Here is a 16,092-nt window from a genome sequence, read left to right as displayed (position 1 = left end):
CATAACACGTGAAACAATACTCCAAAGGCACTAAAATTAAAAATATTTTTGATATATTAAATACATTAGTTTTCTAACCTCTTCTCGGACTTTCATGATTGAAAAGAATGCCATTGACAGCAAAAAGATTGTAAGCCTCCCTGAAGTTCACTACAATCCAGTAGGCGTAAAGCTTGGCTGCTCCTGTAAAATAAACAGCCTGCAAGTCAGTAACGTTAATTTCTAACATGGATGGTAAGTGAGTTGAAGTCAGATAATTCACTGTCAACAGATCCACTGCTAATAGCAGATCACATCATTTAAATACAAATCGAAAGAGTATATAATATCAGAAGTATTAAGGCTTCATAATTTAAAAAAATTTTAAAGCTTGTTTTCACCTCACTAAATTTCTTGTTACCTTACTTGAAGATTTCTTCGCTGGAGCAAAGATCCAAGGGGATCAGACATTCACTAGCACAAATGGCAATATTCACATGTAAGCTTTGAAGCAAATGCCAGATTACCTAACTGCAGGAGGCATCAAAGCCGAACCGGAGTCTGTTGCTGTTCAACATCCACAAAAAGCCACTTGCAGTATGAGTTACTATGTGTCAATTATTAATAGGATCCCTTGCTAATTTCTTTCTGTTGTTAAACCAGGGACCTTAAAGCCACCTGTAGTATCTCTATTGTTAGTCAGCTGAGATCAGTTAACTTGCAAGCAACCACAAACCGGGTCTAAAATCTTCATTCTCTCTATAAGTAATCTAGTCACTAGATAAATTCGCTGGGCCATTGTACAAGTTTGCTTTGACTTTTAAAATCTAGAACCTTGGTGCCAGACTCAATTCAAATTCATTATGATGATGTTTGAAGGGTCTCTTCTAGTGTGACTGGAAGCTTTTTGCTCCTATTATTGAATTGTACTTCAAGTTTTAGCTACATTGCTACTCTAGTACATCTTGGAGCAGCTAACTTAAAGCAACCACAATTGGAAAAACACATCCATTCAGTCTACTGCAGGAATATGTAACCCAGGTAAAATAGGAACAGTATGCTTCCTTCAGAGAGTGGTCACAACCCAGCTTGAGGGTAAAACAGCTACTGAATTTTGAACCTGGGCAGCCAGAAATTCTAACATAACTTGCTTCAAGATCGGCAGCTCTTTGCTTGCTCTCTCTTCCTCCAGAACTTATCTCATCAAAATGAGTAAGCCAAAAACCCAAAATGCGGCCATTTCACCACTTATGGAGAATTCATAAAGACAATGTCAGAATCCACCACGACAGAAAAGAATTTAGCTAGCTCCAACTGATCCAGGAAGACCATAGCAACAATAGTTTGAATGTACAAAGTAGTTTCAGCTACAGATTAACATTAGTGACTACCAACGAACGACTCCCTTCTCCTGAGTTTAACTGTCGGTGAGCCACAGGAAAGTCTGCAGAGTTTCATATTTTTGCTTATACTTGGGGTGTGTCTGTTTTGTTATCAAAAAGGGTCGATACATGTATACTGGCACAGTCTAAACCTTATGTTAATTGTCAGCATCAATACATTTTCTTTCTCATAAACTCGTTATTAAGTGCTAACTAAATAAACATAGCTGACTTGTTTCTGAGATAATAAAATGAGAGGCTGGATGAACACAGCAGGCCAAGCAGCATCTCAGGAGCACAAAAGCTGACGTTTCGGGCCTACTTGTTTTTGTTTCTGAACTAAGTACAGTTTGATTGCTATATAACTGCAATAGCACTGTCATCCTTAAATTAAAACTTTGTAACAACCAGTTGAGGAGTGAGATGTAGAAAAGAATATGTCCATCTCTTCAAACTCAGTCATACTATTAACTTATACCAGAAAATCAGTTGTGTTTGGCAAGATATAAGATATATCTCACAACTGGTTCAGACATTTCATTCCATTTTTATTTTCTGTCCAAGTTAACTTCAGATGTTAGGTATGAATTCAATGCACACAAAAACATTATAGTACTTGCCATATGGTGACCGAGGGTAGAAAGGGGTAGTCTCCTTTTGTGGAATTTCCTGTACTTTGCCAAACAGTTCACTGGTTGAGGCTTGATAGAACTTCACTGTATTTATAAGGCCACAGGTTTTAATGGCATCCAGAAGTCTAAGAGTCCCAACACCATCAACATCCGCTGTATACTCTGCTAGATCAAAGGAGATCTACGAGAAATTCAAAGTAAAGGGTTACTCACAGTTTAGAGTTGTGTTGCAAAACGCTACCACAGATATGGGCTTTTTTTCTGAAACAACATCAGTCTAGTAAGTCCAATAATACTTGCATTAAGCAAAACCTACTTTTCAGTTAAAGCTGCATGAAAAACAAATGTGTACCAGTAACGGGAACTGACAGGCTGTTCTGTGGTAGGGAACAAGACTCTTGAATAGTATATTGCTTCCCTGGTGCCTGAGTCAGGGATGCCTCAGAGCGGCAGCAGGGCATTCTAAAGGGGAAGGGTGAACAACCAGCAGTCGTGATACATGCCTGTACCAACATGGGTTTTAAAAATAAAAATTATGTCCTGCAACAGGAATTTAGAGTTAGGTGATGGTTTAGAGAGGAAGACCACTAAGGTTGTAAACTCCAGATAACTTCCAGTACCACATGCTACTGAGTATTGGAATAGGAAGATAAGTCGGATGATTGTGTTGCTCAATATATGTTGTAGGAGGGAGGGCTTTAGATTTTTGAATTACTGGCACAGCTTATGGGACCTCTGCAAGCTGAACAGGTTGCACCAGAACTGGAATGGGTCCAATATCCTTGCTGGAAAGCTTGCTCTTGCTGTTTGCAGAGGGGGCGGGGGGGGGGGGGGGGTGGTTGGGTTTAAATTAATTGGAGACAGTAGATGTAAAATATGGAGCAAGGTCCTATCAGTTGAGCAGGCTAAGAAGACATGAGTATAAGGCACATGGAAGGTCCAGAAAGCTAAACAGTATCTACTTTCATGTTTATGACTGGTAAGCAGATGAATTTAGAGCTTTGATCAGCTTGTGGGAACATAACATTGTTGACATCACTGAGACATGGTTGAGGGAAGGTCAGGATGGAAACAAAAAGAAAGCGGCAATTATTTTGCTGGGATTGAACTACTATCAGGGAGACACAGAGATATATATGCAAATCACAAAGTTGTTAGAGAAACAGGATTACAATTGTAGAGAATTTCAATTTTGCTGATATTAACCGGGATTGACTTGGTGTGGAAGGACGAGATGGGGTGGAATTTTTCAAGGGCACCCAGGATAACCATTTATGCCAATACGTAGATAGTGTCCTAGAGATGGAGCAGTGCTAGAACTAATCCTAGGGAATGAAGCCAGTCAATTGGTTGAAGTTTCTGTAGGTAAGCATTTTAGGGATAGTAACCATAACTCTGCAAGTTTCAAAATCATTCTGGAAAGGGGTATGCACGGTTCAGAAATTAAGTATCCAAATTGAGCGAACGCCAATTTCAATATCATTAGATAGGATCTGGCAAACAGACTCACAGCAGCTACTTGAAGGCAGGTCTACATTTGAAATGTGGGTGTCTTTTAAAAGTAGAAGGGGAAGAGTTCAGGGCCAGTATGTTCCTCTAAGCGTGAAGGGTAAGCAAGTCCAAGGCACCCTGGATGTCAAGGGATATTGAGAGTTTGATAAATAAAAAGAAGGAAGCATGTGTCAGGTACAGCATATTAAACCAGGGGAGACCCTTCAAAAGTACACACTGTGTAGGGGCTTTTAAAAAAAATAAATCAGGAGGGCAAAGTCAGGCCACAATATATCTTTGGCAGATAGGATTAATGAAATCCCAAGACATTTCTACACTTATGAGTAAGAGGATCCCCAGGAAAAATGCGGGGCCTATTAGAGACCCAAGGGCAATCAGTGCATGGAGCCAGTGGATGTAGGTGAGAACTTAAATGAACATTTCTCATCTGTACTCACAGAAAGTCATTGTATCTGTAGATTTCAGTTGTCATGGTGAGGTTCTAGAACATGTTAAGATTAATAAGGAGGAGGTAGTAGATATTTTAGCAGGCATAAAGGTGTACAAGTCCCCAGGATTTGATGAAATGGATCCAGGCAGCTATTGAAGGCAAGGGAGTAGTGTGTTGGGGCCTGGGTGGAAATATTTGATACCTTGCTGGCTACAGATGAATACCCAAATGTCTAGAGGAAAGCTCATGTGATTTCTTTGTTTCATGAAGGTAGCAGGAATAGGCGAGATAATTACAGGTCAGTTAGTCTTACATAAGACATGGGAAATTATTGGGAAAAATTTTAAGGGACACAATTAATCAACACTTAGAAAGGCAAGGAACACAGACATAGATCAGGTATAGTCAGCATGGATTTGTTAGAGGTAGATCCTGTCTGACTAAATTAATTGAGTTTTTTGGAAAGGTAATTAAATATATTAAATGAGGGGTAGTGCAGTTAATGTGGTTTACATGTACTTCAGGAAGGCCTTTGACAAGGTACCACATGAAAGGCTGGTCCAAAACTTAAGAGCCCATGAGGTCCAGTGCAAGTTGGCAAACTCAGTCCAAAAGCGGTTTAACGATAGGAGGAAAAAGGTGATGGAGGAGGGTTGTTTTTGTGATTGGAGGTCGGTGACCAGCGTGTACCACAGAGATCAGTGCTGGGACCCTTGCTACTTGCTATGTACATTAACAAAATGGATATGAATGTAAAATGTATAATTAGTAAGTTTGCAGATCACATGAAAATTGGTGGTGTTATTGACAGCGAGGAGGATGGTCTCCGGCTACAATCAGAAATTGATCGCTAGGTAAATTGGGCTGAGCAATGACAAATGGAATTTAACTCTGATAAGAACGAGGCGATGCATTTTGAGAGGTCTCATAAGATGATTTATACAATGAAAGGAAAGTCCTGGGGAATACTGAAAAATAAAGGGACCTTGGTGTACAAGTCTATAGATCTCTGAAGGAGTTAGCACAGATAGACAGTGTGGTGAAGCAGGCTTATGGGATGCTTGCCTTCATTAGCTGGGATATAGAATATAGGATCAAGGAAGTCTTGTTACAACTTTATAAAATGTTAGTTAGGCCAAGATGGAATACTGTGTGCAGTTCTATTCTCCACACTATAAAAGGATGCAACTGTACTGGAAAGGGTGCAGAAGGCATTCACCAGCATGCTACCTGGGATGAAAAGTCTCAGATTATGAGTGTCTGGGTAGGCTGGGTCGGTTTTCCTTGAAACAAAGAAGGCTGAAAGGCGATCTGATTGAGGTTTACAAAACTATGAGAGGCATAGGCAGGGAAGATTGTGAGGATCTTTTCCCCACGGCAGATGTGTCTAAGACCAGATGGCACATGATTAAAGCGAGGGATAGGCATTTTAGAGGGGAGATGAGAGTATTTTTTTCCACCCAGAAGGTGGTAGATATATAGAACATGCTACCCGAGGAGATGCTGGAGAAAGGTATTCTTGCAACATTTAACCAGTATCTGGATGAGTACTTAAAATACCAGAATATTTTAGGCAATGGACCAAGTGCAAGTAAAAGGAAGTAGTGTAGTTTGATCTTTGTTGGTCAGCATAGGCATGGTGGGCCAAACAGACTGTTTGTATGCTGTATGACTCTATGACTCTAAGGTTGAAAGAAAAGAGTAGCATCAGTGTTTGTCTAGTGTTCATGGCAGTATTCTCGCTTCTGAGTCCTTGAGAAGGTATGGGTAGCAATGGAAATCAGAGGATTCCCCAGATTTTGGGTTTACATTCTTTTATTTTAGCTTCCTTGAGAAGACGTGATGGTTTTTGGGCGCAGTGGACAGAGTTTTTTTCATATTCATTCACGGCGTGATGGCATCATTGGCTGGGTCAGTATTTATTGCCCATCCCTAATTGGCCCGGGGCAGTTTAAGAGTTAATCACATTGCTGTGGGTCTGGAGTCACATGTAAACCAAACCAGGTAGGGATGGTAGTTTCCTTCCCTAAACGGCCATTACCAGACCAGATGAGTATTTCCAACAATTGACAATGATTAGACTCTTAATTACAGACTTTTTATTGATTTCAAATTCCACCATCTGCCATGGTAGGATTCAAAGCCGGGTCCCCAGGGCACTATCTGAGCCTCTGGGTTAACAGTCAAGCGATAATACCACTAGGTCAACGTCTTCCCTAATGCTGTGATAGACCAAGCAACACCTTATGTGGAACAGCATCAATGGTCGAAAGAAACCTCTGTTCATCATTACTTGAATTTGTATAGACATAAGACATCAGCATTTTACATGTGCTACGTACACAATAATCAACTTAGAATGGGAGGAAGGTATATAGGAGTAAAAATGCATTAAAGATGGTCTGAAAGTCAATACGTTGTAGCTTTTACAGTGTACTTACCTTTGCTGAAAGATAGCCCTATCTAAATCAATATCTTCACTAATTAAACAACCAGAGCAATTGACTGGCTTAGTTTATTTTAACATCCATTTAACTTTTATGAATTTGGATTTCTCATCTTAAATGCATTAATATGTCAACCTAATCCCCAGTATTCATTTTTGTTGAGAGCTAAAGTTACTGCCACAGTCTACGTTCTCCATTAAGTATGTAATAACCGATGTAGAATTTACAATCCAGTATCTATTTGGCTAACCATTTGTCCTCAAACTAGATAATTTTTTTGGCCTGAAACAGGGGCTTCAATCTTAATTCTTTTTTAGGAAGTGGTTAAGGCACCAATGAGTTTACTGCCACAAACAGGCATCAGCAGTCAGCAAATGGCTTGCTCGGGTTAGCACCTATTTTCTGTCTACCCACATTTTTATTAGACTTCATGAGTGGAATGTACAGATCATCAGATAACAGAATGAAATGGACGTCTGAGAGAGATAAAACTGCACATGAGAATCAGATTGTCCACAAAACCATGTCAAAAAAGTATATCCTTCTCATCATTTTCCCTTATCACTCAGCCATTCATTATTAATTTGACAGAGTGGGGGAGCTGTCAAGGCTCTATGGCACTAGCTGTTTATCTTTCATTACAATCTTCAACCTACTGTTCACAGTTTCTGCTGTTTTGAAATGGCACAAAAGCTACCAGTCAGGACTTTATGGCTTTGCACTAAAGATCACAGGCTGCTTGAATACATACTGACCAAAGGTATGGGTTGCGAAAGGACAAATGTTGTGATTTTTATGATTAGTGACAATGTTGTAACTTTAAAGTTTGGCAAGGAGGTAAAATTCAAGCTGTGTCCAAAGCTTTTAACTAAAATCAAAAGCACAGTCACTTGAGAACAGCAGTGCAGAGATGTAAATGGATATCCAATTCATGTTTCTTTATATGCATCATGGGAGTTACAGACTCAGTGTAAAATGTGGGAGGTGAACAACTCTGGCTTTCAAACATTTGTTTCATCTTATTCCCATAGAGAAAAAAAAACTAGGAAACACAATGTCAATATAAAGCTAATTGCACATTAACTTAACAATTTTAACATTTTACTGCAGAGAAATATATTTCAGCAAAACATTTGAATTGTTTTGGCCATGTAAGTCAAAACAGATATTTCTACTTAATCCTAAATTGCAGGAGCCCCATCAACTTTAAGGGAAATAATAATTACAGTACGTTGAATATCACACAGTGTTTACCAACAACTGATGCAGTAAATTACACAGTGCCAGATGCAAATCTTTGGTGCAATACCACATATTGTTAGCTATTTCAAACAAACTTATGCTAATTCAAAGATAGTAGGAACTGCAGATGCTTGAGAATCTGAGATAACAAGGTGCAGAGCTGGATGAACACAGCAGGCCAGGCAGCATCAGAGGAGCAGGAAAGCTGACGTTTCAGGTTTAGACCCTTCTTCAGAAAATGGTCTTTTCTGAAGAAGGGTCTAGGTCTGAAAGGGTCCTCTGATGCTGCTCGGCCTGCTGTGTTCATCCAGCTCTGCACCTTGTTACGTTAATTCAAGCTCATCTCAAAAGAAATCCACCCAATTACTTGCTGAGATCAGTGTTACTGAAAAAGCATTTCAGAATGGCATCCTGGAGCCAGATACAATATTTTACCTAACTTGACTACAGAAAACAAATGGAGTTGGACTTGTCCCCTATCTTGTACGCTGCAATGTTTTACATTGTATTGCATCCGAAACAAAGTAAAATCAAGTGAGGTATAAAAAGGCTGGCCCAGCAAGTCCCCTCTGATTCCCACTGAATGGCTTTCGTTAAGATGGCTAATTATGCTGCTTACAGCACTCATATCTAGGTTGAAAGCTGGAAACACTTGAAAGGCAAACTACTTTGTGCATTACAATATTTGATAACTTGGTGAACATTGCCCTATGCAAAGTATTCTCACTTTTTTTTAAGCAATCTCAACTGTGGCAAATATACATCTTCTAAACAATTACTGATAGTAATTAATAGCACAATGGATGAACCATTCTGCCATCTTGGCAAAGGGAGGGATCGGTATGACAGCAAGATCAGGTCGTGCTCCACAGGTTCACCCATCATGAGAGCAATAGCACTGACCGTCAATATCTGCTTCACCTCCGCCAGAACACCTATCTTCATAGCTTGAGAAGTTAGTTGGATGAGGGAAATAGAAGAGTTCTTGACTTATATGCATTAACATCTTAACTCAATTCTTATAAACAACTTACAGAAGAAAATTAAAGTTTTAGACATGCTATCACGAGATTCAATTTTAAATGTTCAAATGTACATCACTTCATACCTCCTTTCCCTCCAAGTTCCTTTGCTAGGTTAAACATAAAGTAAGACAGTCTCAGGGTGTTCAGAATCTCTCCTTCATGCAATTTTTAACAACATAATTTTTACTACTGTAGCTTTAACTGTTACGGTACTCTTTGACACTGATCAGTGAACCAGCAGAGTATAACATGTTTATGTAAAATCTCAACACATATTATATTAAACATAGTAGTTAAACTGTTTAAAGCGATAGATTTGTGAATGAATTTTAAAAAAAGGAGTATTATGTGAAAATGCTAATTAATGTGCTAAGTGAGGAAATTAAATGCCCCGGGTTGTTAACAAAAGAATTTAAAAAGAACTTCTGAACAACTGAACATGGAAAAGCCAACAAAAATCAAAATAAAATTATTAAAACATACATTTATATTTACTGTTGGCAGTCAAACACTTTACAAATGTTTACATTAGTTGTATTGTAACAATGGCAGCAGTCTGCCAACATAACATACATTGAAGCTGACAAATGTTAAATGTGATATTATACATTAGCACACTGCCAGTGCTAATAGTTTCAATCCAGTTAGTCAGACAGATTCTTAGCTCCACTCGCTGTTGTTTTATTGAGGGAACTGAAGTTGCTCAACACACAAGTGGACAAGTTATCATCTGCTTTTATAAATTCTCTCTTTGAGTGATGATAGCAGGCCTGCATTCATCTTGTACTCCCTGCACCATCATGATCGGTAAGGTTGATTTCATTAAGGAGGAAGTCTGTAGTTTTCCCTATTGAAAGTGGTTTATTTATGGCACTTGCCATTAGTCAGAGCAACTCTCTCCCGGGAGTTAAATGTAACGAGCACCCAAGGCAGCAATTTAGATCAACCTAAAAAGGCACGTATGAAGATTTAGTCTGGATTTTCAACAAGCTATGCCAGTCCACTGTTTCCACCCTCCTCACCCCTGCAATGATTCATCACACCCTGCAAACTAAGCTACAGCACTGGCATGTCTATTCAGCAACAAATCCTATAGTGACAATAGAATATGTTAGAAATGCTTTAAAATAAGTCATTCAAGCTTGTGGGTGCAGGACAGCCTCAGTATCTTTGGCTGTCCCCATGTTCGAGGTAGTGTTTACCAATGGTTGAGAGTTTCTGTCATGGGTATTCATGTGGCTAAACAAGCAAATTCTCAAATCAGCCTATCATTGGTACATGAATCAAGATGTCCCATGAGTTAGTGGGGTCCAGAGAGATGGATTCTCTTCCCTTTCTTTCCTTCTTTTATGCAATTCTGCCTCACCAAAACATTGAAATTCAAAGTATGATGCAGTTTGGTGAGCAAGTTACTGCCATTTTTAACCTCTGGAAACAAGCCTCTCTCGGTCATTAATGTCCATATTGCCGTCAATATTGCCTTGTTTCCAAGGAGAGGTGAACACTGTCTTTACAATGTTTTCTTTGTTGGTACCTGGAATATTGACTCTTTCAGAGTTTCAACAACTTGCACCAGTCATTGAGAACGTAGAAAAACGCCTTGAGTTCCAAAATTTCTGAATCAAACCATTTCTCATAGATCAATGTTCTTGGGCCATTAACAAGTCTTTGCTTCAGTTATTTAACTACACCCGTAATAAGTGAATGATCTTTCATTTTAATTAATAAAATTATGATTATTATCAGTGATCAGAACTATGCCTAGTGCAGAGTTCAGGTACATGTGATACACTGCGGAAGATGAGAGCTACATTAATGACAAAATTTTAAATTTGTCAAGGATATTGTTTTGAATTATAATTTAATTCTCCACACACTTGGCAAATAAATCATATTGTATCTTCAAGTCTTTCAACAGAAGTGAAGTTTAAAGAATTATGTTCTACAGGAGACAATACAGCAAATGCCCATGGTGTCACCTTACATTTGTACAATTGATACAATTTCGTGATTGTGTGGCTGTCAGCATATGACACATTTTGTCTAACTTGCCAACAAATTTCTGTTCTTAAAGACATGAGTAACTGTGGCCAGGCAGTGTTTCGTTGTTGAGAGTGGGCCACAACGGGTTGGATGGTAGGACATCAGTAAAACAGTTGAACTTTTGCAACAAGTTGGCAATTTACATTGTAATTTTCTGGTTCCAGCCTTAAAAAAATTCCAGCTCTATTGAATTTGGTTTCATAGTTTCACATGGTGGGATGTGAACTCATGACCTTTGGTTGCCTGCCCAGTGCTATAATCATTAGCACATTTTACTGACAATGTACTGATCTGAAAATGATGAGCTTTCAAAATTTTACAGTAATTGAATTAATTTGCATTATAGGAATCCTATCTTCCAATTTGCTGTTACTCCATATTTTGATGTATATAAGGGTATGACATGGAATTGCAGGCGTTATGCAGCAGGTTTGTGCATCTGGATTCAAAGTGAAAGTAGCAATAGGAAATCAGTCCTAAGGGATCAGGCTTTCCCAGTAACAAAGCAATCCCAAAGTTCACCAACACCTTCCCAGATACATGACAGGGATGGTCCAAGCCAGAAGGAATGTTTTGTTTCCTGAATGGGAAGAATGCAAACAAAGGAGGCAAAGCTGGAGGTCAGAACTGCATTAGTGTTAGCAAGGCTTGGATCTAGTAGAGGAAATGCTTCTATGACTCTCTGCATTCTGGTAATAGCTGCACAACGTAAAGCCAAGCAAACAGCCCTCAATATCTTACAGTAACAGCTCAGAGCAGGAGGACTTCACGGTAGGGAATAATTAGGTACACTGAGGAGACTACTACCCATGACTAGCTTTTATCTCAGTGATGGCAGAAAAGCAATATCAACGTGGGAGGACTGTAAAGTGTGATTGCTTCTGATAGTGAGTCATACTGGGCAAACGAAATTTGACTTCTCCATCCTCCAAATACAAAGGAAATAAGTTCTTGCAAGAAGAGTCATATAGGAGGTTCAGTGGATAAAACCAGCAATATTGATGCAAATGGAGAAGGCGGCTCAGGGTATCCTTGAAGGTGCTGCAGAAAACCTTCAAGTTTTATGAAGTCATTTCCAGTAGATGTATTTTGATGTGCTGAAAGATGTCTCCTGAGTCAAAGGGAGTCTCATAGCTGATATGTTCTCTCCTACACAGGGCTGATGCTGAAACAGTATATGACTTTGGGGGCCAACTGGACAATTTGTACTCTGAAAGACTACTGGAACAGGTATAAAATATAGCTTCCACTCATTCAGATACATTGGTTAGGCCTATGGCTAGCGGCAGGTCATTCTGGATGGTTCCACTGGAGGATGGAGGCAATTCTATCCATGCTTACTCAGGTGCAGAGCTTTGGAAGCAATGGAGAAAGTGGGTGCTCGCACTGCAGCAACAGGAGATGAATGGGCATGTCAGTATTCATTTCTTTCACATTTATTATTATTTACAACTTCTAATTATTGAAATGATTGGGTTCTTTGTTGAGGAACAACAGACTATATGCTTACAGGAGAGTTCATACACGTTATTGGGGATCAACACTACCATGAAGGCTGCTGTACATGTTGTTGTACATCACTTCTAATGGCGGTGATGTATTTTATTTATACACATATTCAGTGATATACTAGTCATAGTACTATACTACAAGCATTAAAGCAATGTCACAACAATGAATGTGGCAGTCATTGACCCAATTGAAGTATACAGGCCATGAGATATTGAGAGGTCAAAAGGATGGCTATTAATAAGGTAGGGGAATTTACATTAATGGGCAGGTATAGGGAGGATAGAGATTGGTGAACTGAGACAAAGCCATATAAATTCGAATCGGCACAAGACAACAGTGCTTCACAGGAGGCTCCACAGCACTGAGTTTGTCACCTAGTAAGGGGACAAGACGTTTACTGTCAAACCTCCCAACATGGCAAACACACCAACATGTACAACCAACACCCAAGCTACAAATCTTCACTCAAACCCTGAAAACCTCTTCAACTAAAAGTTTTCTCTTTTAAAAATACTCTATTTTAAATATATTTTAAAAATTACAGTGGTGACAAACATTAGTCATATCCCTGTTTGAGACTGTGGGTGAAGTTTAAAAAACTAGGTGTTTATTTATAATTGCTCTCTCAAAAACTTACTGAAGTAAGAAACTCTCACTGCAACACAGCAGATTCTACACTGCCACTTAGTTGGGGAAAGGAAAGGGGTCGTGGATTAAGCAGACTGGCTGGTTTTTGCCACACTCTGAAAAATTTGATCATAATCTATCCCTTTGTTCTGTAACTTGTTTCTGTAATTATTTGGTCAATTATACAATCTCCAGCTGTAATTATTTCGTAAATCTCCACTCCTTATAAAAATTAGCTGCTGCTGATGCATTTTCTCTATAAAAATCCTCCAGGGTTACACTATCCATACTGAATTCCAAAAATTAAAGTGAAAGACTGTACTGAGATTTCTGGATCCATGAAGTATTAGACCTTCAGTTAAAATGTAATATTGTGAACATATGTATGGAAAAGACCTATATTTTTGCATACACCTAAAATCAGTACATTTATACTATATTAGTTACCTTTTACTTTTCCAAATTTACATTCATCCAATAAAGTTTTATATACTGACCAGAAGTTGGTTACAAAATAATGTTTCCGTTACTGAATTCCATAACCCTTCCATTTGGTAGCTACCACCAGCTACTAACCTGCTCACTACGGCATGAAACATTTTAGTAATCATAATGGCACAACAAATCTAAGGCTCTGTGCAGGGCTGAAACTATAAAGGCATTGCATGTCAGCACTGGAGAAGCCAGCCTGCGATAGATGCAATGCAGCCTTCACCGCTGAAAAACTATTTAATGCTTTAACCTTTCAAGTATGTGAGAGTGAAGTGTTCTGAAGTGGTGATGAATTAAGCAGTAAGTGCTTTTTCTCAGACAATGTCGGCAAGAGCCTGAGTATCTGTCTAGCAAGACATCCACTGTTCAATATTCCTTTGCAGTTTTAGCTTGACGGAATTCCTCTGTATGAAATGGTCCTGATATTTGCCAGAATGCTGTCAATCAACTTCTGTACTTATTACATCTTCATCTCTTGCTCTCAAGTCAAAATAGAGTGCAAATTGCATAATCAACCTTACACCAAAAAAGTGCACTTTAAATGGTTTTGCAAAACAAACACATTAAACTACAATTTTCTCTCGTTTATTCTACTGCTTGTTACTACTTTCAGAACATTTATAATCGCAAGTGAGTATCATCTTCGATAACTCATACATCATTCATAATTCATAGCGAACAATGACCTTGTCTGGCTTATCAATGGAAACTGATGGTCAAAGTATAGAGAGCTTAATTTTAATCTGCACATTGATATTTTAATTACACTTTCGAAAAACTGCTCAGGATAGCACTTGCTTGGAACTTCCTCGTAATTCTAGTGTTGCTAAGCTCAAGAGTAAAATATGCTGCCAATTTTTAACAAGAGGGCTTGTGCATCATCGAATTGTGCCAGTTTTGTAGTATTTTCCCAAATAACCAGTTCTAACACTTTGTGATATTTGCCACTTCTACCAGTACATGGTGCTGGCTATGGAGGTGTTTGAGGTAATTCACTGCCACCAACCATCCTTTGTCTTTGTCTTGGGCTTATCTAACAATTAGTGGAAGAAGAATTGCCAAAATCAATAAAATAGGCCTTGTTCTTAGATAACAAGAAGGTTCATTGCACAATAGAAATACATGCAATCTTAGTCTGACATAATTACTAGAATATTAGGGAATTGGTACAGATACATTTGCTCCATCCAAAGCTAGAGTAGCACTCCTCTTTTTCACCTGAATATGACATCAGTAGAATGGTATAACTGATATAATATGAACATGAACCTCTTTACAAGTATTATGTTATACAGAATGTTTTACGCAAAAATATCATTACAAATGAAGTTCCTCAATCTGCTTTATCATGACTACATTGCATCCACCAAAATCCTCAGCTGTTCATTTACATGATTAAGATTTTATTTTGTTGCTGAATTTGAAGCTTCTTCCACCATTCAAACTAGTTGATTCCTATTAAAATGAGATTTTGGAGCAGGAAAAAGGTTTTACTTTAAAACAAAATACTTTTTTTCAGTTCTATAAAAAAAGCATCTTGTAATAATTAATCACATTTCCCTATGTATTTCTTGCTCTGAAGACAATAAACACACAGTTCTGTACAGGGTAAATTGAATTATTAATGTTAATACAACTCAGGCATTGCTCTGTATTCTTTTGTTAAGAATCAATCAGTCTTAATTCTCTATTTTAATAATTGTAACAGTAAACTACCTAACCTAGGAAACAGATTCACAAAAAAAATTATATTGTACCAAGTATCAATAAAGTTTAGAATGCATCAATTAAATGGGAAATCTGCTAATACATTTGAAAATAGTGATTCTTTTCTTGTTGTCCCCCGCAACCCCAACCCCCATCTCAAACAGGGAAATTTCATTGGGAAGGAAGCTGAACTAAACAGGTTTCAACGTAAGCAATGTAATTTCCTCAGCAAAAAATGCAGCACTCGGAACATAGGAAATCTCAACAACAGGAAAAGGCTGATTAACCCAGCAAATTCATTCCTTTTTAACTTATCTTAACCCAACCTTCTCACTGCATCCCTCACTTTACTCTTTCTCCGGAAACAGATTTTGTCTCTTAAACCAATTCAGTTTATTTGATTTACAACATGAAATTTTACTTTGGAAACAACCCGAAACTGCTGTACAGTTAAAAGAAAACTAAGCACGTCCCCTATTTAACCCTGTTCAATGAGATATTTATTTTTAGTTGAAAAAGAGTTCAACATATCCAAAATGTTTTATAGTACACTTTATGCTGAACAGCAGCACCACAACTGTACAACGTTGAAGTTTCTTAATCCAAATTATTGTTTGAATAAACTAATTATCTTGCAATCTGTCCATGGTTAGCAAACATCAGATAGATTTCAGTGCAAATTACAATCCAGGCAACCCTGTCTTTGGTAAACAGTGAGCAGTCTGACATTAAGTATAACATGTACTATTCCACTTTCTTTGTCTCAGTGTACTGTTGCAAATATACTATTTCACCAAGCACTGTATTCTAATAAATGTAAATTGTTGCTTACAATCATCTATAACTTTCATTAAAAAATGCATACTGGTGTGCACTAACCACCATTTCTTATTAGTCTTTGTTGTTGGTGGTGTACATATTTTCTAATACATCTGTTTGGAGATGATATTATAGACTTTTGGGGCAGGTGGGATTGAAACCAGGTGTCCTGGCTCAGAGTTAGTGTCAATAGCATGCTACACTGTGGGCTTTGTTCCTGCACCTGGGTCTACAGTTTTATTT

General features: G+C 38.2%; 1 protein-coding gene across 1 annotated transcript in view; it reads right to left on the bottom strand.

The window, feature by feature from the left end:
• Window positions 1-16,092, bottom strand: part of gmds (GDP-mannose 4,6-dehydratase) — a 625,969-nt gene that overhangs the window by 387,455 nt on the left and 222,422 nt on the right. The window contains exons 5-6 of the mRNA XM_048547800.2: window positions 1,982-2,174; window positions 79-183 (exon numbers count right to left, since the gene is read on the bottom strand). Coding sequence (XP_048403757.1) covers window positions 79-183; window positions 1,982-2,174 — 298 coding nt within the window. The remainder of the gene's footprint in view (window positions 1-78; window positions 184-1,981; window positions 2,175-16,092) is intronic.

Source organism: Stegostoma tigrinum, chromosome 2 (assembly GCF_030684315.1).
Source record: "Stegostoma tigrinum isolate sSteTig4 chromosome 2, sSteTig4.hap1, whole genome shotgun sequence".
In the NCBI taxonomy this organism is placed as follows: domain Eukaryota; kingdom Metazoa; phylum Chordata; class Chondrichthyes; order Orectolobiformes; family Stegostomatidae; genus Stegostoma; species Stegostoma tigrinum.
Note: the sequence above shows the minus strand (reverse complement) of the source record. Positions and strands in the feature narration are given on the sequence as shown.